The 25,000-nt window shown below is 44.4% G+C and overlaps 1 protein-coding gene across 1 annotated transcript in view; it reads right to left on the minus strand.

Moving 5' to 3' along the window:
* Positions 1-25,000, minus strand: part of LOC121534514 (piezo-type mechanosensitive ion channel component 2) — a gene marked incomplete at its 5' end in the record, with an annotated part of 210,421 nt that overhangs the window by 183,582 nt on the left and 1,839 nt on the right. The window contains 1 exon segment of the mRNA XM_045206050.1: positions 12,481-12,606. Coding sequence (XP_045061985.1) covers positions 12,481-12,606 — 126 coding nt within the window.

Genomic DNA, 25,000 nt, shown 5'->3' on the forward strand with positions numbered 1-25,000 from the left:
GGGCTCCACGCAAGATCTCACCCCGTGGGGTCAAAATGATCACAAAAACGGTGAGCAAAAATCCCAGAACCACACGGGGGGACCTAGTGAATGCCCTGCAGAGAGCTGGGACCAAAGTAACAAAGCCTACCATCAGTAACACACTACGCCGCCAGGGACTCAAATCCTGCAGTGCAGACGTGTCCCCCTGCTTAAGCCAGTACATGTCCAGGCCCGTCTGAAGTTTCCTAGAGTGCATTTGGATGATCGAGAAGAGGATTGGGAGAAAGTCATATGGTTAGATGAAACCAAAATATAACTTTTTGGTAAAAACTCAACTCGTCGTGTTTGGAGGACAAAGAATGCTGAGTTGCATCCTAAGAACACCATACCTACTGTGAAGCATGGGGGTGGAAACATCATGCTTTGGGGCTGTTTTTCTGCAAAGGGACCAGGACAACTGATCCGTGTAAAGGAAAGAATGAATGGGGCCATGTATCGTGAGATTTTGAGTGAAAACCTCTATCAGCAAGGGCATTGAAGATGAAACGTGGCTGGGTCTTTCAGCATGACAATGATCCCAAACACACCGCCCGGGCAACGAAGGAGTGGCTTCGTAAGAAGCATTTCAAGGTCCTGGAGTGGCCTAGCCAGTCTCCAGATCTCAACCCCATAGAAAATCTTTGGAGGGAGTTGAAAGTCCGTGTTGCCCAGCGACAGCCCCAAAACATCACTGCTCTAGAGATCTGCATGGAGGAATGGGCCAAAATACCAGCAACAGTGTGTGAAAATCTTGTGAAGACTTACAGAAAACGTTTGACCTGTGTCATTGCCAACAAAGGGTATATAACAAAGTATTGAGAAACTTTTGTTATTGACCAAATACTTATTTTCCACCATCATTTGCAAATCAACTCATTAAAAATCCTACAATGTGATCTTCTGGAGAAAAAAATTCTCATTTTGTCTGTCATAGTTGACGTGTACCTATGATGAATATTACAGGCCTCTCTCATCTTTTTAAGTGGGAGAACTTGCACAATTGGTGGCTGACTAAATACTTTTTTCCCCCACTGTACATAGATTAGAAATCACTGACCACTTTAATAAATGGAACACTAGTCACTTTAAAAATGTTTAGATACAGTGCCTTGCAAAAGTATTCATCCCCCTTGGCATTTTTCCTATTTTGTTGCATTACAACCTGTAATTTAAATGGATTTTTCTTTGGATTTCATGTAATGGACACACATAGAATTGACCAAATTGGTGAAGTGAAATGAAAAAAATGCACGCCCTTTGCTATGAAGCCCCTAAATAAGATCTGGTGCAACCAATTACCTTCAGAAGTCGAATAATTAGTTAAATAAAGTCCACCTGTGTGCAATCTAAGTGTCACATGATCTCAGTATATATATACACACCTGTTCTGAAAGGCCCCAGAGTCTGCAACACCACTAAGCAAGGGGCACCACCAAGCAAGCAGCACCATGAAGACCAAGGAGCTCTCCAAACAGGTCAGGGACAAAGTTGTGGAGAAGTACAGATCAGGGTTGGGTTATAAAAAAATATCAGAAACTTTGAACATCCCACGGAGCACCATTAAATCCATTATTAATAAATGGAAAGAATATGGCACCACAACAAACCTGCCAAGAGAGGGCCGCCCACCAAAACTCACGGACCAGGCAAGGAGGGCATTAATCAGAGGCAACAAAGAGACCAAAGATAACCCTGAAGGAGCTGAAAAGATCCACAGCGGAGATTGGAGTATCTGTCCATAGGACCACTTTAAGCCGTACACTCCACAGAGCTTTGCTTTACGGAAGAGTGGCCAGAAAAAAGCCATTGTTTAAAGAAAAAAATAAGCAAACCCGTTTGGTGTTCGCCAAAAGGCATGTGGGAGACTCCCCAAACATATGGAAGAAGGTACTCTGGTCAGATGAGACTAAAATTGAGCTTTTTGGCCATCAAGGAAAACGCTATGTCTGGCGCAAACCCAACACCTCTCATCACCCCAAGAACACTATCCCCACAGTGAAGCATGGTAGTGGCAGCATCATGCTGTGGGGATGTTTTACATCGGCAGGGACTGGTAAACTGGTCAGAATTGAAGGAATGATGGATGGTGAAACCTGTTTCAGTCTTCCAGAGATTTGAGACTGGGATGGAGGTTCACCTTCCAGCAGGACAATGACCCTAAGCATACTGCTAAAGCAACACTTGAGTGGTTTAAGGGGAAACATTTAAATGTCTTGGAATGGCCTAGTCAAAGCCCAGACCTCAATCCAATTGAGAATCTGTGGTATGACTTAAAGATTGCTGTACACCAGCGGAACCCATCCAACTTGAAGGAGCTGGAGCAGTTTTGCCCTGAAGAATGGGCAAAAATCCCAGTGGCTAGATGTGCCAAGCTTATAGAGTCATACCCCAAGAGACTTGCAGCTGTAATTGCTGCAAAAGGTGGCTCTTCAAAGTATTGACTTTGGGGGGGTGAATAGATGCTCAAGTTTTCTGTTTTTTTTTGTCTATTTCTTGTTTGTTTCACCCCAAAAAATATTTTGCATCTTCAAAGTGGTAGGCATGTTGTGTAAATAAAATGATACAAACCCCCCAAAAATCAATTTTAATTCCAGGTTGTAAGGTAACAAAATAGGAAAAATGCCAAGGGGGGTGAATACTTTCGCAAGCCACTGTATCTTGCATTACTCATCTCATATGTATATACTGTATTCTATTCTATAATATTCTACTGTATCTTAGTCCATGCTGCTCTGACATTGCTCGTCCATATATTTATTTTCATTGCTTTACTTAGATTTGTGTGTATTGGGTATATGTTGTGAAATTGTTAGATATTACTTGTTAGATATTAATGCACTGTCTGAGCTAGAAACACAAGCATTTCATTACACCCGCAATAACATCTGCTAAACACGTTTATTTACCAATAACATTTGATTTGATTTGATTAATTAATGCTAATGTTGGCAGTTGGTGGCAGTGGCAGTGGCTAGTAGCTACCGTGCCGTACAGTGGCTAGTAGCCTACCGTGCTGTCCAGTGGCTAGTAGCTACCGTGCTGTCCAGTGGCTAGTAGCTACCGTGCTGTCCAGTGGCTAGTAGCTACCGTGCTGTCCAGTGGCTAGTAGCCTACCGTGCCGTACAGTGGCTAGTAGCTACCGTGCCGTCCAGTGGCTAGTAGCTACCGTGCCGTCCAGTGGCTAGTAGCTACCGTGCCGTCCAGTGGCTAGTAGCTACCGTGCCGTCCAGTGGCTAGTAGCCTACCGTGCTGTCCAGTGGCTAGTAGCTACCGTGCTGTCCAGTGGCTAGTAGCTACCGTGCTGTCCAGTGGCTAGTAGCTACCGTGCTGTCCAGTGGCTAGTAGCTACCGTGCTGTCCAGTGGCTAGTAGCTACCGTGCTGTCCAGTGGCTAGTAGCTACCGTGCTGTCCAGTGGCTAGTAGCTACCGTGCTGTCCAGTGGCTAGTAGCTACCGTGCTGTCCAGTGGCTAGTAGCTACCGTGCCGTACAGTGGCTAGTAGCTACCGTGCCGTCCAGTGGCTAGTAGCTACCGTGCCGTCCAGTGGCTAGTAGCTACCGTGCCGTCCAGTGGCTAGTAGCTACCGTGCCGTCCAGTGGCTAGTAGCTACCGTGCCGTCCAGTGGCTAGTAGCTACCGTGCCGTCCAGTGGCTAGTAGCTACCGTGCCGTCCAGTGGCTAGTAGCCACCGTGCCGTCCAGTGGCTAGTAGCTACCGTGCTGTCCAGTGGCTAGTAGCCTACCGTGCTGTCCAGTGGCTAGTAGCTACCGTGCTGTCCAGTGGCTAGTAGCTAAGATGGTGAAGTTATTCATTACACTTTGGATGGTGTATCAATACACACACAGTCACTACAAAGATACAGGCGTCTTTCCTAACTCAGTTGCTGGAGAGGAAGGAAACCACTCAGGGATTTCACCATGAGGCCAATCGTGACTTTAAAACAGTTACAGAGTTTAATGGCTGTGATAGGAGAAAACTGAGGATGGATCAACAACACTGTAGTTACTCCACAATACTAACCTAATTGACAGAGTGAAAAGAAGGAAGCCTGTACAGAATACAAATATTCCAAAACATGCATCCTGTTTGCAACAAGACACTAAAGTAAAACTGCAAAAAAAATTACAAAGCAATTCACTTTTTGTCCTGAATACAAAGTGTTATGTTCAGGGCTCTCCATATTTTCAAGGTATATGGAGTACCCTGGCTGCATCATGTTATGGGTATGCTTGTAATCATTAATAACTGGGGAGTTTTTCAGGATAAAAAAGAAATGTAATGGAGCTAAGCACAGGCTAAATCCTAGAGGAAAACTGTTTCAGTCTGCTTTCAACCAGACACTGGGAGATTCATTCATTACCAGGAAGACAGTGAATGTTCCTGAGTTACAGTTTTGACTTAAGTCTGCTTGAAAATCTATGGCAAGACCTGAAAATGGTTGTCTAGCAATGATGAACAACCAATTTGACAGAACTTGAAGAATGTTGAATTTCCCCCCTTCTGACACCCAGGTGGCGACACGCATCTCTGCGTGCCTGGCAGATATCTCAACTTGGATGTCGGCCCACCACCTCAAGCTCAACCTCGTCAAAACGGAACTGCTCTTCCTCCCAGGGAAGGCCTGCCCGCTCAAAGACCTCTTCATCACGGTTGACAACTCCACAGTGTCGCCTTCCCAGAGTGCAAAGAACCTTGGCATGACCCTGGACAACACCCTGTCGTTCTCTGCAAACATCAAAGCAGTGACTTGCTCCTGCAGGTTCATGTTCTACAACATCCGTAGAGTACGACCCTACCTCACACAGGAAGCAGCGCAGGTCCTCATCCAGGCACTTGTCTTCTCCTGCTGTCTGGACTACTGCAACTCACTGTTGGTTGGTCTCCCAACTTGTGCCATCAAATCCCAGCAATTTATTCAGAACTCTGCAGCCTGCCTGGTTTTCAGCCTTCCGAAGTTCTCTCATGTCACCCTGCTCCTCCTCACACTCCACTGGCTTCCAGTCGAAGCTCTCATCCACTACAACACCATGGTGCTGGCCTACGGAGCAGCAAGAGGAACTGCCCCCTCCCTACCTTCAGGCTCTGCTCAAACTCTACACTCCAACCCGAGCACTCCGTTCTGCCACCTCAGGTTTCTTGGCCTGTGGTTGTCCCTCCTAGCTATCTTAAGATTAATGCATTAACTGTAAGTCGCTCTGGATAAGATCATCTGCTAAATGACTAAAATGTAAAAGTTACACAATCCAGGTGTGGAAAGCACTTCAGAGACTTTCCCAGAAAGACTCACAGCTGTAATCACTGCCAAAGGTGATTCTAACATGTATTGACTCAGGGGGTTGAAACCGTGATATATTAGTATTTTATTTTTCATAAATGTTTTACAAATGTTAGAATTGTTCTTACACTTTGACATTACAGAGTATTTTGGGTATATCGTTGACAAAAAAATACAATTAAATCCATTTCAATCCCACTTTGTAACACAACAAAATTTGGAAAAAGTCAAGGGGTGTGAATACTTTCTGAAGGCACTGTAAGTTAAAACATGTTAGTGGGTTCAGTGAGGCTATGTTAAAACATGTTAGTGGGTTCAGTAAGGCTATGTTAAAACATGTTAGTGGGTTCAGTGAGGCTATGTTAAAACATGTTAGTGGGTTCAGTAAGGCTATGTTAAAACATGTTAGTGGGTTCAGTAAGACTATGTTAAAACATGTTAGTGGGTTCAGTAAGACTATGTTAAAACATGTTAGTGGGTTCAGTAAGACTATGTTAAAACATGTTAGTGGGTTCAGTAAGGCTATGTTAAAACATGTTAGTGGGTTCAGTAAGACTATGTTAAAACATGTTAGTGGATTCAGTAAGACTATGTTAAAACAGGTTAGTGGGTTCAGTGAGGCGATGTTAAAACATGTTAGTGGGTTCAGTAAGACTATGTTAAAACATGTTAGTGGGTTCAGTGAGGCGATGTTAAAACATGTTAGTGGGTTCAGTAAGACTATGTTAAAACATGTTAGTGGGTTCAGTAAGACTATGTTAAAACATGTTAGTGGGTTCAGTAAGACTATGTTAAAACATGTTAGTGGGTTCAGTAAGACTATGTTAAAACATGTTAGTGGATTCAGTAAGGCTATGTTGGAACATGTTAGTGGATTCAGTAAGGCTAACTCTAGCATACCCCCAATAAGCCAGAACACCTTCTTGAGATAGCTAGCGGTATGTTGTTCAGATTAGTTTAGATGATAGTTGAGAAAATGTGTTACCCTTCTCTGCATTGGACCGTAACTTAGCCTCCAGACATAAAAAGTGGTACATCTCCTAATTTAGCCTCCAGACACCAAAAGTGGTACATCTCCTAATTTAGCCCCCAGACACCAAAAGCTGTACATCTCCTAACTTAGCCCCCAGACACCAAAAGCGGTACATCTCCTAATTTAGCCCCCAGACACCAAAAGCGTTACATCTCCTAACTTAGCCCCCAGACACCAAAAGTGGTACATCTCCTAACTTAGCCTCCAGACACCAAAAGTGGTACATCTCCTAACTTAGCTCCCAGACACCAAAAGTGGTACATCTCCTAACTTAGCCTCCAGACACCAAAGTAGTACTTGTACTGACTGAGCGTGGTGTGGAAACGAACCTAACCCTCAGGTGAGAGAGAGAGGTGAGCTACACCTGTACTGGGGGTGATCTAGATCCAAGATGGCGTAGTAGTGCAGTCCTGTTTTTGTCGTGTGTCTGTAAATAGCCTGTTTTTTTGTATTTTTCGTACATATTTCCCTATCAGACTTTTCATCCTTCTACAAAATATACTTTCCTGCAACCCGCCTCACTCAATGTGGAACGGATTCTATTATTGACTTACCTTTTATCTAGAATCTCCAGTTGAAACTAGCTAGCCAGCTAACTAGCTACTTGCTATTAGCCACAGTTAGCGGTATTTCACCCAGAACATTGGATTTTCTGCGGGAATAATTTAATCACTGGACATTAATCACCGGATCGCAACTAGCTAGCCGCAACTGAATGGATGTTGCTGTCTGGCTAATTCACTACTGCCCCGATGCAAGCACCAGTTAGCCTCGAGCTAGCCTAGAGCCAGGCTCATATCTACCTCTAGGTCTACCGGACGGGAGTAGCCAGCTAACTAGCTACTTGCTATCAGCTACCGTTAGCGGTTTTTCACCATTGTCCGTGGCCTGCACCACCCACCAGCCAGCTCTAGTCTGGACTATTATTCGGCCAGTCTGCACAGCGCGTTATCGACCCAGAACATATCAGTTTTTCCGCCGGAATCACTGAATCCCTGGACCTTTAACTCCGGATTCATCGCTACCAGCTAGCTGCAACAAAATGGACGTTGTGGTCTGGCTAATCATCCTGAGCTAGGCCCATCTCCCGGCTATCTACCTCTACGTCAACCGGACGGGACCACCTAGTGTTGACACGGAGCCCCGCCGATCCTACACGACTGGTCTGCCGACGAAATCGTCTGATGTGATTACAACAGGCTTCCCGTTAACACGTCGACCACAAAGATTCCATCTGCTAGCCCCGGCCCGCTAGCACACGCTAGCCGTGGCCTCTTGCTCGCTAGTGCTTTAGCAGCCCCCGAACTCTCCTATTGCTGTTCACCGGACCTTATGATAACTCAGCTATACAGCTGATGCCTGCTGGACTGTTCCTTTTTACGGTACCGCATCCTGCTTATGTTTAGCCTCAGCCCAAACTGTGTCGTCATTACCAGCTGTTGTCTTAGCTCTCTCAAATTACACCGTGATTGCTTTATGCCTCTCTCCCATCTCAATATGGTTAGCTTATTGTTGTTTAGGTTATTTATAATTGTACTATTTCACTGTAGATCCCCCAGCCCAGCTAAACCTGCCTTAGATAGCTCCTTTGTCCCACCCCCCATACACACGGAGACCGACTCAATTGGTGCCTGCAGTGATGCTATCTCTTTCATTGTTACCCAACGCTTAGGTTTACCTCCACTTTACTCATATCCTTCCATATCGTTGTCTGTACATAATGCCCTGAATCTTTTCTACAACGCCCGGAAATCTGCCCCCTTTATTATATGTACCCAACGCACTAGAAGACCAGTTCTTAAAGCCTTTAGCCGTATCCTTATTCTAGTCCTTCTCTGTTCCTCCGGTGATGTAGAGGCTAACCCAGGCCCTGCAGCCCTCAGTATAACTCCTACTCCCCAGGCGCTATCATTTGCTGACTTCTGTAATCGCAAAAGCCTTGGTTTCCTGCATGTAAATATCAGAAGTCTACTTCCTAAGTTTGAGTTATTCACTGCGTTAGCACACTCCACCAACCCTGATGTTCTAGCAGTGTCTGAATCCTGGCTTAGGAAGGCCACCAACAATTCTGAAATTTCCATCCCCAACTATAACATTTTCCGTCTAGATAGAACTGCCAAAGGGGGTGGAGTTGCAATCTACTGTAGAGATAGCCTGCAGAGCTCTATCATACTATCCAGGTCTGTGCCCAAACAGTTTGAGCTTCTACTTCTAAAAATCCACCTTTCCAGAAATAAGTCTCTCACTGTTGCTGCTTGCTACAGACCCCCCTCAGCCCCCAGCTGTGCCCTGGACTCCATATGTGAATTGATTGCCCCCCATTTATCCTCAGAGTTCGTACTGCTTGGTGATCTAAATTGGGATATGCTTAATACCCCGGCCATCCTACAGTCCAAACTAGATGCCCTCAATCTCACGCAAATTATCAACGAACCTACCAGGTACAACCCTAAATCCGTAACCATGGGTACCCTCATAGATATCATCCTGACTAACTTACCCTCTAAATACACCTCCGCTGTCTTCAACCAGGATCTCAGCGATCACTGCCTTATTGCCTGCGTCCCGTAACGGGTCCGCGGTCAAACGACCACCCCTCATCACTGTCAAACGCTCCCTAAAACACTTTAGCGAGCAGGCCTTCCTAATTGACCTGGCCCAGGTATCCTGGATGGATATAGATCTCATTCCGTCAGTAGAGGATGCCTGGTTGTTCTTTAAAAGTAATTTCCTCTCAATCTTAAATAAACATGCCCCAATCAAAAAATACAGAACTAAGAACAGATATAGCCCCTGGTTCTCCTCAGACTTGACTGCCCTTGACCAGCACAAAAACATCCTGTGGCGTACTGCATTAGCATCAAATAGCCCCCCGCGATATGCAACTTTTCAGGGAAGTTAGGAACCAATATACACAAGCAGTCAGGAAAGCAAAGGCTAACTTTTTCAAACAGAAATTTGCATCCTGTAGCACTAACTCCAAAAAGTTTTGGGACACTGTAAAGTCCATGGAGAATAAGAGCACTTCCTCCCAGCTGCCCACTGCACTGAGGCTAGGGAAACACTATCACCACCGATAAATCTACAATAATCGAGAATTTCAACAAGCATTTTGCTACGGCTGGCCATGCTTTCTACCTGGCTACCACTACCCCGGCCACCAACTCTGCACCCTCCGCTGCAACTTGCCCATGCCCCCCCGCTTCTCCTTCACACAAATTCAGACAGCTGATGTTCTGAAAGAGCTGCAAAATCTGGACCCCTACAAATCAGCTGGGCTAGACAATCTGGACCCTTTCTTTCTAAAACTAGCCACCGAAATTGTCGCAACCCCTATTACTAGTCTGTTCAACCTCTCTTTCGTAACGTCTGAGATCCCCAGAGATTGGAAAGCTGCCGCGGTCATCCCCCTCTTCAAAGGGGGTGACACTCTAGATCCAAACTGTTACAGACCTATATCCATCCTGCCCTGCCTTTCGAAAGTATTTGAAAGCCAAGTTAACAAACAGATCACCGACCATTTCGAATCCCACCGTACCTTCTCCGCTATGCGATCCGGTTTCGAGCTGGTCATGGGTGCACTTCAGCCACGCTCAAGGTCCTAAACGATATTATAACCGCGATCGATAATAGACAGTACTGTGCAGCCGTCTTCATCGACCTGGCCAAGGCTTTCGACTCTGTCAACCACCGCATTCTTATTGGCAGACTAAATAGCCTTGGTTTCTCAAATGACTGCCTCGCCTGGTTCACCAACTACTTCTCAGATAGAGTTCAGTGTGTCAAATCGGAGGGCCTGTTGTCTGGACCTATGGCAGTCTCTATGGGGGTGCCACAGGGTTCAATTCTTGGGCCGACTCTTATCTCCGTGTATATCAATGATGTCGCTCTTGCTGCTGGTGACTCTCAGATCCACCTCTACGCAGACGACACCATTTTGTATACATCTGGCCCTTCATTGGACACTGTGTTAACAAACCTCCAAACGAGCTTCAATGCCATACAACACTCCTTCAGCAGCCTCCAACTGCTCTTAAACACTAGTAAAACTAAATGCATGCTCTTCAATCGAACGCTGCTGGCACCCGCCCACCCGCCCACCCGACTAGAATCACCACTCTCGACGGGTCTGACCTAGAGTATGTGGACAACTACAAATACCTAGGTGTCTGGTTAGACTGTAAACTCTCCTTCCAGACTCACATTAAGAATCTCCAATCCAAAGTTAAATCTAGAATCGGCTTCCTATTTCGCAACAAAGCCTCCTTCACTCATGCTGCCAAACATGCCCTCGTAAAACTGACTATCCTACCGATCCTTGACTTCGGCGATGTCATTTACAAAATAGCCTCCAACACTCTACTCAGCAAATTGGATGTAGTCTATCACAGTGCCATCCGTTTTGTCTCCAAAGCCCCATACACTACCCACCACTGTGACCTGTACGCTCTTGTTGGCTGGTCCTCACTACATGTTCGTCGTCAAACCCACTGGCTCCAGGCCATCTATAAATCACTGCTAGGCAAATCCCCGCCTTATCTTAGCTCATTGGTCACCATAGCAGCACCCACCCGTAGTCTGCGCTCCAGCAGGTATATCTCACTGGTCATTCCCAAAGCCAACACCTCCTTTGGCCGCCATTCCTTCCAGTTCTCTGCTGCCAATGACTGGAACAAACTGCAAAAATCTCTGAAGCTGGAGACTCTTATCTCCCTCACTAACTTTAAGCATCAGTTGTCAGAGCACCTTACCCGATCACTGCACCTGTACACAGCCCATCTGAAATTAGCCCACCCAACTACCTCATCCCTATATTGTTATTTATTTTGCTCTTTTGCACCCCAGTATCTCTATTTGCACATAATCTCTTGCACATCTAGCATTCCAGTGTTAATACTAATTGTAATTATTTTGCACTATAGCCTATTTATTGCCTTACCTCCATAACTTGCTACATTTGCACACACTGTATATATATGTTCTGTTGTATTTTTTTTTACTTTATGTTTTTTTACCCCATATGTAACTCTGTGTTGTTGTTTTTATCGCACTACTATGCGTTATCTTGGCCAGGTCGCAGTTGTAAATGAGAACTTGTTCTCAACTGGCTTACCTGGTTAAATAAAGGTTAAATAAAATAAAATAAATAAAAATCTACAACCCTGGGAAATTCTTTCAACACTGAGGGTTGAAAGTTCAAGCATCCATCTACACACATACATGTAACGAATGGAACAGGAACATGCTCTGTACTACTGGACTGTGTCTGGCTGTACTCACAGTTGGAGCGGGGGTCGATGGAGTTAGGGTTAAGTCAGGGTACAGACTCAGTACTCACAGTTGGAGCGGGGGTCGATGGAGTTAGGGTTAAGTCAGGGTACAGACTCAGTACTCACAGTTGAAGCGGGGGTCGATGGAGTTAGGGTTAAGTCAGGGTACAGACTCAGTACTCACAGTTGAAGCGGGGGTCGATGGAGTTAGGGTTAAGTCAGGGTACAGATTCAGTACTCACAGTTGAAGCGGGGGTCGATGGAGTTTGGGTTAAGTCAGGGTATAGATTCAGTACTCACAGTTGAAGCGGGGGTCGATGGAGTTAGGGTTAAGTCAGGGTACAGACTCAGTACTCACAGTTGAAGCGGGGGTCGATGGAGTTAGGGTTAAGTCAGGGTACAGACTCAGTACTCACAGTTGAAGCGGGGGGTCGATGGAGTTAGGGTTAAGTCAGGGTACAGACTCAGTACTCACAGTTGAAGCGGGGGTCGATGGAGTTAGGGTTAAGTCAGGGTACAGACTCAGTACTCACAGTTGAAGCGGGGGTCGATGGAGTTAGGGTTAAGTCAGGGTACAGATTCAGTACTCACAGTTGAAGCGGGGGTCGATGGAGTTAGGGTTAAGTCAGGGTACAGATTCAGTACTCACAGTTGAAGCGGGGGTCGATGGAGTTAGGGTTAAGTCAGGGTACAGATTCAGTACTCACAGTTGAAGCGGGGGTCGATGGAGTTAGGGTTAAGTCAGGGTACAGACTCAGTACTCACAGTTGAAGCGGGGGGGGCGATGGAGTTAGGGTTAAGTCAGGGTACAGACTCAGTACTCACAGTTGAAGCGGGGGTCGATGGAGTTAGGGTTAAGTCAGGGTACAGACTCAGTACTCACAGTTGAAGGCGGGGTCTATGCTGTTCCTGGCCAGTAGACTGTTGACAGTGATCTGATAGATGATGTGGAAGAGCAGGAAGCTGAGACTGCTGAAGCACAGGGACATGAGCAGGCGCCCCGTGTGGCCTGGAGGACAAATAACAACAAGGAAGTTTACTTTTATTGGACAAGAATGATGCACAGCAAGGGGCTCAGAACTGAACACTAAAGCACTTTCTCCCCCTTCCCTGCCAAACTCCCTCCAGCTATGCTTACTTCAACCCAATTGAGGGGAAGTGAATGAGTACACACATTTGGAAGAAGGGGGATGAAGTTAATTAGTCTTCATTAGGAAATGAAAGAATGCAAATCAATCAATCAATCAATCAATTTTATTTTATATAGCCCTTCTTACATCAGCTAATATCTCGAAGTGCTGTACAGAAACCCAGCCTAAAACCCCAAACAGCTAGTAATGCAGGTGTAGAAGCACGGTGGCTAGGAAAAACTCCCTAGAGTTAGGGTTAAGTCAGGGTTAAGTCTGGAACACAGAGACAGAGGGAGACAGAAAGGGCAACCAGTGAAGAACAAACACCATTGTAAATACAACCCATATTTATGTTGATTTATTTTCCCTTTTGTACTTAAACTATTTGCACATTGTTACAACACTGTATATATACATTATATGACATTTGAAGTGTCTTTATTCTTTTGGAACCTCTGAGTGTAATGTTTATTTCACTTTTGTTTATTATCTACTTCACTTGCTTTGGCAATGTTAACATATGTTTCCCATGCCAATAAAGCCCTTAATTGGAATTGAGAGAGAGAGAGAGAGAGAGAGAGAGAGAGAGAGAGAGAGAGAGAGAGAGAGAGAGAGAGAGAGAGAGAGAGAGAGAAGCTCCACAGCTGCTCCACACATGTGCCAGGTTTTATTATACACCTACAGGTATTTGGGATAATTGTTGTTAATAGTTGTTATGGTGATAATGTAATACAGTAGGACTAACAGACCTCCCGTCACACCAGTGGAAGTGAACATTCTCATCCTCAGGGGTCACAACACTTCATTAAAATAATACCACCACCATTTTGACATTGATGTTGCAGTGACATGGGAAGTGTAACTGATGTGATTCAGTGAACCATGCTAGCATGATGAGTAACCTTGCCTATAGACTTACGTTAGCGTCCCTGAGTTCATGCATAGACTTTAGTTTAGAGGGCAACCACAGTCTTGGGGCAGGGGATTCGAACCTGGGTTTGTGCTCGCTTCGAGGCAAGCAACACTAAAGCATGCATGAGAGCACCAGCTGTTCAAGACGACTGTGTGATCACACGCTCTCCGTAGCCGATGTGAGCAAGACCTTTAAACAGGTCAACATTCACAAGGCCGCGGGGCCAGATGGATTACCAGGACATGTACTCAGAGCATGAGTTGACCAACTGGCAAGTGTCTTCACTGACATTTTCCACCTCACCCTGACCGAGTCTGTAATACCAACATGTTTCAAGCAGACCACCATAGTCCCTGTGCCCAAGAAAGTGAAGGTAACCAACCTAAATGACTACCGCCCCGTAGCACTCAAGTCAGTAGCCATGAAGTGCTTTGAAAGGCTGGTCATGGTTCACATCAACACCATCATCCCAGTAACCCTAGACCCACTCCAATTCGCATACCGCCCCAACAGATACACAGATGACGCAATCTCAATCGCACTCCACACTGCCCTTTCCCATCTGGACAAAGGAACACCTATGTGAGAATGCTGTTAATTGACTACAGCTCAGTGTTCTACACCATAGTGCCCTCAAAGCTCATCACTAAGCTAAGGACCCTGGGACTAAACACCTCCCTCTGCAACTGGATCCTGGACTTCCTGACGGGCCGCCCCCAGGTGGTAACGGTAGGCAACAACACATCTGCCACGCTGATCCTCAACACGGGGGCCCCTCAGGGGTGCATGCTTAGTCCCCTCCTGTACTCCCTGTCCACCCATGACTGCATGGCCAGGCACGACTCCAACACCATCATTAAGTTTGCTGACGACAAAACTGTGGTAGGCCTGATCACCGACAACGATGAGACAGCCTATAGGGAGGAGGTGAGAGACCTGGCAGTGTGGTGCCAGGATAACAACCTCTACCTCAACGTGATCAAGACAAAGGAGATGATTGTGGACTACAGGAAAAGGAGGGCCAAACACGCCCCCATTCACATCGACGGGGCTGTGGTGGAGTGGGTCGTGAGCTTCCAGTTCCTTGGTGTCCACATCACCAACAAACTATCATGGTCCAAACACACCAAGACAGTCGTGAAGAGGGCACGACAAAGCCTTTTCCCCCTCAGGAGACTGAAAAGATTTGGCATGTGTCCCCAGTTCTACAGCTGCACCATCGAGAGCATCCTGACCGGTTGCATCACCGCCTGGTATGGCAACTGCTCGGCATCCGACCGTAAGGCGCTACAGAGGGTAGTGTGTACGGCCCAGTACATCACTGGGGCCAAGCTTCCTGCCATCCAGGAACCAATATACTAGGCAGTTTCAGAGGAAGGCCCAAAAAATTGTCAAAGACTCCAGTCACCCAAGTCATAGACTGTTCTCTCTGCTACCGCACGGCAAGCGGTACCGGAGCGCCAAGTCTAGGTCCAAAAGGCTCCTTAACAGCTTCTAACCCCAAGTCATAAGACTGCTGAACAATTAATCAAATGGCCACCCGTACTATTTGCATTTACACCCTGCTACTCGCTGTTTATTATCTATGCATAGTCACTTTACCCCAACCTACATGTACAAATTACCTCGACTAACCTGTACCCCCGCACATTGACTCGGTACCGGTACCCCCTGTATATAGCCTCATTATTGTTATTTTATTGTGTTACTTTTTATATTTTTGACTTTAGTTTATTTAGTAAATATTTTCTTAACTCTATTTTCTTAAAACTGCATTGTTGGTTAAGGGCTTGTAACTAAGCATTTCACTGTAAGGTATACACCTGTTGTATTCAGCGCATGTGAGAAATACAACTTGATTTGATTTGATTTGTATTTTTAAAAAGTGTCCAGCCTACTTACCTGAACAGATCTGAGCTCTGACTGACTGACAGTAACATCCAGTACTACTTCCACACAGAGCAAGCAGCAACAGCCCCAAACGGTTCCAGTTCTGACTGCGGAGCTCCATTAAATTTTATGCATCCTTACTGGGAACACTTAGGACTGTACTATGCTCTGGCACCATACCCTTATTCCTGGTCGTGTGTGTGCGCGCGCGTGTGTGTGTGTGTGTGCGCGCGTGTGTGTGCGCATTTGTGAGCCACTACCACCGAGCCGCAACAGTGGACCATCATACACTGCTAAATACTACCTACCAACATATCTCCTATCCAGCCTTATCAAATACTACCTACCAACAGCTCTCCTATCCAGCCTTATCAAATACTACCTACCAACATTTCTCCTAGCCAGCCTTATCAAATACTACCTACCAACATTTCTCCTAGCCAGCCTTATCAAATACTACCTACCAACATCTCTCCTAGCCAGCCTTATCAAATACTACCTACCAACATCTCTCCTAGCCAGCCTTATCAAATACTACCTACCATGTCTCTCCTAGCCAGCCTTATCAAATACTACCTACCAACATCTCTCCTAGCCAGCCTTATCAAATACTACCTACCATGTCTCTCCTAGCCAGCCTTATCAAATACTACCTACCAACATCTCTCCTAGCCAGCCTTATCAAATACTACCTACCAACATCTCTCCTAGCCAGCCTTATCAAATACTACACACCAACATCTCTCCAAGCCAGCCTTATCAAATACTACCTACCAACAACATCTCTATTAGCCAGCCTTATCAAATACTACCTAACAACATCTCTCCTACCCAGCCTTATCAAATACTACCTACCAACATCTCTCCTAGCCAGCCTTATCAAATACTACCTACCATGTCTCTCCTAGCCAGCCTTATCAAATACTACCTACCAACATCTCTCCTAGCCAGCCTTATCAAATACTACCTACCATGTCTCTCCTAGCCAGCCTTATCAAATACTACCTACAAACATCTCTCCTAGCCAGCCTTATCAAATACTACCTACCAACATCTCTCCTAGCCAGCCTTATCAAATACTACACACCAACATCTCTCCAAGCCAGCCTTATCAAATACTACCCACCAACAACATCTCTATTAGCCAGCCTTATCAAATACTACCTAACAACATCTCTCCTACCCAGCCTTATCAAATACTACTGTCACGATCGTTGAGAGACGGGTCAGACCAAGGTGCAGCGTGAAAAGCGTACATGTTTATTAACTAAATAAACATACAACAAAACTAGAACCAACGTAACGTGAAGTCCTCAGGCTAAACACATACGAGCCTAACACGGAACAAGATCCCACAACTAAGGTAGGCAACCAGGCTACTTAAGTATGATCCCCAATCAGAGACAACGAGCGACAGCTGCCTCTGATTGGGAATCACACCCGGCCAAACATAGAAAGATCAACCTAGATCTGCAACATAGAAATAGACTAACATAGATCTCAAATAGACATTCACACCCTGACTCAACAAACAAGAGTTCCATAGGTCAGGGCGTGACAACTACCTACCAACAACATCTCTCCTAGCCAGCCTTATCAAATACTACCTACCAACATCTCTCCTAGCCAGCCTTATCAAATACTACCTACCAACAACATCTCTCCTAGCCAGCCTTATCAAATACTACCTACCAACATCTCTCCTAGCCAGCCTTATCAAATACTACCTACCAACAACATCTCTCCTAGCCAGCCTTTTCAAATACTACCTACCAACATCTCTCCTAGCCAGTCTTATCAAATACTACCTACTAACAAGATCTCTCCTAGCCAGACTTATCAAATACTACCAACTAACAACATCTCTCCTAGCCAGACTTATCAAATACTAACTACCAACATCTCTCCTAGCCAGACTTATCAGATACTACCTACCAACAACATATCTATTAGCCAGCCTTATCAAATACTACCTACTAACAAACATCTCTCCTGGCCAGCCTTATTTAATACTACCGACCAACAACATCTCTCCTAGCCAGCCTTATCAAATACTGCCTACCAACATTTCTCTTAGCCAGCCTTATCAAATACTACCTACCAACATCTCTCCTAGCCAGCCTTATCAAATACTACCTACCAACAACATCTCTACTAGCCAGCCTTATCAAATACTACATTACATTTTTTTACATTTTAGTCATTTAGCAGACGCTCTTATCCAGAGCGACTTACAGTTAGTGAATACATTTTATTTTTATTTTTTATACTGGCCCCCCGTGGGAATCGAACCCACAACCCTGGCGTTGCAAACGCCATGCTCTATCAACTGAGCTACATCCCTGCCGGCCATTCCCTCCCCTACCCTGGACAACGCTGGGCCAATTGTGCGCCGCCCATGAGTCTCCCGGTCGCGGCCGGCTGCGACAGAGCCTGGATTCGAACCAGGATCTCTAGTGGCACAGTTAGCACTGCGATGCAGTGCCTTAGACCACTGCGCCACACGGGAGGCGCAGTGGCAACAACATCTCTCCTAGCCAGCCTTATCAAATACTACCTACCAACAACATCTCTCCTAGCCAGCCTTATCAAATACTACCTACTAACAACATCTCTCCAAGCCAGCCTTATCAAATACTACCTACCAACAACATCTCTCCTAGCCAGCCTTATCAAATACTACCTACTAACAACATCTCTCCTAGCCAGCCTTATCAAATACTACCTACAACAACATCTCTCCTTGCCAGCCTTATCAAATACTACCCACATTAAAAAATACTACAGTTGACTATAAGATACTACAGTATTTACTATATAATTCTGAAGTAAAGTGTAGTATACTGTAGAATACTAGAATACACACTGTAGTATCTCTCAATCATGTGTAGTACTTACTATATAATGTTGTAGTATACTGCAAAATACTATAGTAAATACTAAAGTAATGTTCGCAAAAACACTAAAGTCTAAAAAAAAACTACAATAAATACTACAGTAATGTCCGCAAAATTACTACAGTCCGCAAAAACACTACAGTAATTACTTAAGCAATAAGGGGGTGTGGTATACGGCCAATTCTTATGCGCGATGCAACACAGAGTACCTGGATACAACCCTTAGCCGTGGTATATTGGCCATATACCACAAACATCTCTCCTAGCCAGCCTTATCAAATACTACCTACTAACAACATATCTCCAAGCCAGCCTTATCAAATACTACCTACCTACCAACATCTCTCCTAGCCAGCCTTATCAATTACTACCTATACGATCTGATATACCACGGCTGTCAGCCAATCAGCATTCAGGGCTCGAACCACCATATTTATGATATAATACAGTACCTTGCAAAAGTATTCATCCCCCTTGGTGTTTTTCCTATTTTGTTGCATTACAACCTGTAATTTAAATTGATTTTTATTTGGATTTCATGTAATGGACATACACAAAATAGTCCAAATTGGTGAAGTGAAATGAAAAAAAAATCAAAAAAATAAATAACAGAAAAGTGGTGCGTGTATATGTATTGCTATGAAGCCCCTAAATAAGATCTGGCGCAACCAATTACCTTCAGAAGTCACATAATAAATTAAATAAAGTCAACCTGTGTGCAATCTAAGTGTCACATGATCTCAGTATATATATACACACCTGTTCTGAAAGGCCCCAGTGTCTGCAACACCACTAAGCAAGGTGCACCACCAAGCAAGCGGCACCATGAAGACCAAGGAGCTCTCCAAACAGGTCAGGGACAAAGTTGTGGAGAAGTACAGATCAGGGTTGGGTTATAAAAAAATATCTTAAACTTTTAACATCCCACGGAGCACCATTAAATCCATTATTAAAAAATGGAAAGAATATGGTACCACAACAAACCTGCCAAGAGAGGGCCGCCCACCAAAACTCACGGACCAGGCAAGGAGGGCATTAATCAGAGGCAACAAAGAGACCAAAGATAACCCTGAAGGAGCTGCAAAGCTCCACAGCGGAAATGTGAGTATCTGTCCATAGGACCACTTTAAGCCGTACACTCCACAGAGCTGGGCTTTACGGAAGAGTGGCCAGAAAAAAGCCATTGCTTAAAGAAAAAAATAAGCAAACACGTTTGTGGGAGACTCCCCAAACATATGGAAGAAGGTACTCTGGTCAGATGACATTACATTTTACATTTACGTCATTTAGCAGACGCTCTTATCCAGAGTGACTTACAAATAGGTGCATTCACCTTATAGCCAGTGGGATAACCACTTTACAATGTTTGTTTTTTTTATGTTTTTTTTGGGGGGTTGGAGTAAAGGGGGGTGGGGGTAGAAGGATTACTTTATCCTATCCCAGGTATTCCTTAAAGAGGTGGGGTTTCAAATGTCTCCGGAATGTGGTGAGTGACTCCGCTGTCCTGGCGTCGTGAGGGAGCTTGTTCCACCATTGGGGTGCCAGAGCAGCGAACAGTTTTGACTGGGCTGAGCGGGAACTATGCTTCCGCAGAGGTAGGGGAGCCAGCAGGCCAGAGGTGGATGAGACTAGAATTGAGCTTTTTGGCCATCAAGGAAAACACTACGTCTGGCGCAAACCAGTATTTGGGGAGTTCCTTCCATTCTTCTCTGTAGATGCTCTCAAGCTCTGTCAGAAACATCTTGAGGATGATCAATGGAAACAGGATGCACCTGAGCTTAATTCTGAGTCTCATAGCAAAGGGTCTGAATACTTATGTAAATAAGGTATTTCAGTTGTTATTTTTTATTTTTTATTAGCAAAAAACGTCTAAAAACCTGTTTTCGCTTTGTCATTATGGGGCATTGTATGTAGATTGATGAGGAAAAACATTAATTTAATCAATTTTTGAATAAGGCTGTAAGGTAACATAATATGGAAAAAGTCAAGGGGTCAGAATACTTTCCGAATGCACTGTCTTGTGTTCCCTACAGCTCTGAAATGTTCAGACCTCAGTCCTACTTACAGGTTATAGACAATTTCCTCTTTGAGTATTTTGTACAGTAGATTTCCTCAAGGAGAAAGCCCCCACGTCAATGTCAAAAACAAAAACACTACAGTCTGCAAAAAACACACACACATATATATATATATATATATATATATATATATACAGTACATATATACACTCAGTGGTCAGTTTATTAGGTACACCACCCCATTCACGAAAATGGTTAGCTCCTACCTGGCCATGCCAAGAGTGTGCAAAGCTGTCATCAAGGCAAAGGATTGGCTATTTGAAGAATCTCAAATATAAAATATATTTTGATTTGTTTAACACTTTTTTGGTTACTACATGATTCCATATGTGTTATTTCATAGTTTTGATGTCTTCACTATTATTCTACAATTTAAAAAATAGTAAAAATTAAGAAAAACCCTTGAATGAGTAGGTGTGTCCAAACTTTTGACTGGTACTGTATATATAAATAATACTACAGTTTTTTCTTACTACAATATTTACCCTATAGTAAACTAAATATACAGTATACTACAGTCATGTCTGCAAAACTACAGTAAAAAACCACAGTATTCACTGTTGTGTTTTTGCTACCTTTAGTCCGTTAAAACACTACAGTAAATGGGGCGGCAGGTAGCTTAGTGGTTAAGAGCGTTGTGGCAGTAACCGAAAGGTCGCTGGTTCTAATCCTCGAGCCGACAAGGTGAAAAACCTGTTGATGTGCCCTTGAGCAAGGCACTTAACCCTAATTGCTCCTGTAAGTCGCTCTGGATAAGAGCGTCTGCTAAATGACCAATTTATTTATTTTATTTTTTAAATGATACAGTTAAGTCTGCAAAAACACTCCAGTGAATCCTATAGTATTTAACCATAGTACACTATAGTGTTTTTTCATGTGGCTACCTACAAACAACATCTCTCCTAGCCAGCCTTATTAAAACACTGGAGAGAAACGATTGGTGCTAATTTTCCCTAGTATTTCCCCTGACGGTCACCGGTAGAGAGAGGAATGCTTGTTAATACGAAGTGCGGGAGAACGTTAATGGAGTTTTAACATTCAAATTGGTCCGTAACTTCTGGAAAATGCACTACTTTGGCTCTGTTCCCCTTCTTTCCTCCCCATAACGTCTCAGAAAAATGTTATAATTGGACAACATATCCAACAAGGGGCAAATAACAGCCAAAAAAAAAGAACCCTTTATTTTACCAAGTAAAAGAAAATAACCCTTTATTTTACCAAGAATTGTCCAACTGTGCCAGATAGAGAAATAGTATATATTATCTAGAAATAGTATCTATTATCTAGATTCAACTAAAAAAGGTACATTTAATTATGCCCCCCCCACCCCCAAAAAAAAAAAAATGAATTAACTTGTAGCCATATTGTTGGTGCAACGTTACGTTACTAGGGAAGTGGTACCAAATGATTGACACCCTTGATAAAGATTAGCAATAATGACTGTAGAAAATAAATCATTGAAATACTGAGCTATATTGTATGGGGATATGATGTTATTTTATACTGATACAATTGCTCAGAGAAAGATAAGTTGTCTGTTCAAAACAGACAGACATGTTAAAGTTAAAGAAAAATACAATTTTGATGTGCTTATGTTCGTCCGTACGTGTGCATGTGTAGGGGAGTGTCTGTCTGTCTGTCTGTCTGTCTGTCTGTCTGTCTGTCCTGTCAGTGTATCATTTCTCCCCGAGTCTGAACCTCTGCACGCTCAACCCCCCTAATACCACAGAAAGTAGAAGCAGACAGACCGATGGACCTGTAGAAACACCCAGTGTCCATAGAGTAGTGAACGCCACTCTGTCTGAGCCTCAGGCCAGTTACACTACATACCTTCTGCTCTTCTAGCCTTTATTTTACCACAGACAAAACAAACTGTGCCAACTGTGAAAAGGTTTTTTTAAAAACATCATGAAGCTCAAGATGCTCAATAGAGTCTATGTGTAGAGGATGGGGGTTGGACCAGTATAATAATAATAATATGCCATTTAGCAGACGCTTTTATCCAAAGTGACTTACAGTCATGCGTGCACAATTTATTTTTTGTGTATGGGTGTTCCCGGGGATCGAACCCACTACCTTGGCGTTACAAGCGCTGTGCTCTACCAGCTGAGCTACAGAGAACCACTCAATAGAATGCTCAATAGAGTCTATATGTAGAAGATGGGGGTTGGACCAGGATGATCAATAGTCTATATGTAGAGGATGGGGGTTGGACCAGGATGCTCAATAGAGTCTATATGTAGAGGATGGGGGTTGGACCAGGATGATCAATAGAGTCTATATGTAGAGGATGGGGGTTGGACCAGGATGATCAATAGAGTCTATATGTAGAAGATGGGGGTTGGACCAGGATGATCAATAGAGTCTATATGTAGAGGATGGGGGTTGGACCAGGATGCTCAGTAGAGTCTATATGTAGAGGATGGGGGTTGGACCAGGATGATCAATAGAGTCTATATGTAGAAGATGGGGGTTGGACCAGGATGCTCAATAGAGTCTATATGTAGAGGATGGGGGTTGGACCAGGATGATCAATAGAGTCTATATGTAGAGGATGGGGGTTGGACCAGGATGATCAATAGAGTCTATATGTAGAAGATGGGGGTTGGACCAGGATGCTCAATAGAGTCTATATGTAGAAGATGGGGGTTGGACCAGGATGATCAATAGAGTCTATATGTAGAGGATGGGGGGTTGGACCAGGATGATCAATAGAGTCTATATGTAGAGGATGGGGGTTGGACCAGGATGATCAATAGAGTCTATATGTAGAAGATGGGGGTTGGACCAGGATGCTCAATAGAGTCTATATGTAGAGGATGGGGGTTGGACCAGGATGATCAATAGAGTCTATATGTAGAAGATGGGGGTTGGACCAGGATGATCAATAGAGTCTATATGTAGAGGATGGGGGTTGGACCAGGATGCTCAGTAGAGTCTATATGTAGAGGATGGGGGTTGGACCAGGATGATCAATAGAGTCTATATGTAGAAGATGGGGGTTGGACCAGGATGATCAATAGAGTCTATATGTAGAGGATGGGGGTTGGACCAGGATGCTCAGTAGAGTCTATATGTAGAGGATGGGGGTTGGACCAGGATGATCAATAGAGTCTATATGTAGAAGATGGGGGTTGGACCAGGATGCTCAATAGAGTCTATATGTAGAAGATGGGGGTTGGACCAGTATAATAATAATAATATGCCATTTAGCAGACGCTTTTATCCAAAGTGACTTACAGTCATGCGTGCACAATTTATTTTTTGTGTATGGGTGGTCCCAGGGATCGAACCCACTACCTTGGCGTTACAAGCGCTGTGCTCTACCAGCTGAGCTACAGAGAACCACTCAATAGAATGCTCAATAGAGTCTATATGTAGAAGATGGGGGTTGGACCAGGATGATCAATAGTCTATATGTAGAGGATGGGGGTTGGACCAGGATGCTCAATAGAGTCTATATGTAGAGGATGGGGGTTGGACCAGGATGATCAATAGAGTCTATATGTAGAGGATGGGGGGTTGGACCAGGATGATCAATAGAGTCTATATGTAGAGGATGGGGGTTGGACCAGGATGATCAATAGAGTCTATATGTAGAAGATGGGGGTTGGACCAGGATGCTCAATAGAGTCTATATGTAGAAGATGGGGGTTGGACCAGGATGATCAATAGAGTCTATATGTAGAGGATGGGGGTTGGACCAGGATGATCAATAGAGTCTATATGTAGAGGATGGGGGTTGGACCAGGATGATCAATAGAGTCTATATGTAGAAGATGGGGGTTGGACCAGGATGCTCAATAGAGTCTATATGTAGAGGATGGGGGTTGGACCAGGATGATCAATAGAGTCATATGTAGAAGATGGGGGTTGGACCAGGATGATCAATAGAGTCTATATGTAGAGGATGGGGGTTGGACCAGGATGCTCAGTAGAGTCTATATGTAGAGGATGGGGGGTTGGACCAGGATGATCAATAGAGTCTATATGTAGAAGATGGGGGTTGGACCAGGATGATCAATAGAGTCTATATGTAGAGGATGGGGGTTGGACCAGGATGCTCAGTAGAGTCTATATGTAGAGGATGGGGGTTGGACCAGGATGATCAATAGAGTCTATATGTAGAAGATGGGGGTTGGACCAGGATGCTCAATAGAGTCTATATGTAGAAGATGGGGGTTGGACCAGGATGATCAATAGAGTGTCAGTGTATGCGTTACTATGTGATCCTGAAGTCAACCTGCTGTCAGCACCATACATTACATGACATTAACTTTAAGAAGTATTTTTCTCTCATTACCTATTGATGAGAGGGTAAGTGGTACACTTTAAAGACTCTTCTCTCTCTCTCTCCTTCCTCCATACCTCACTCTATCCCTTCTGCTCTCTCCATCCCTTCATTCCATCATCCCTTCCCTCCTTCCTTCTCACCCTCCATTCCATCCTTCCCTCCGTCCATCCATCCATCCATCCAACTCCTATCTCTTCTCCT

Source organism: Coregonus clupeaformis, chromosome 21, assembly GCF_020615455.1.
Source record: "Coregonus clupeaformis isolate EN_2021a chromosome 21, ASM2061545v1, whole genome shotgun sequence".
NCBI classification, from domain to species: domain Eukaryota; kingdom Metazoa; phylum Chordata; class Actinopteri; order Salmoniformes; family Salmonidae; genus Coregonus; species Coregonus clupeaformis.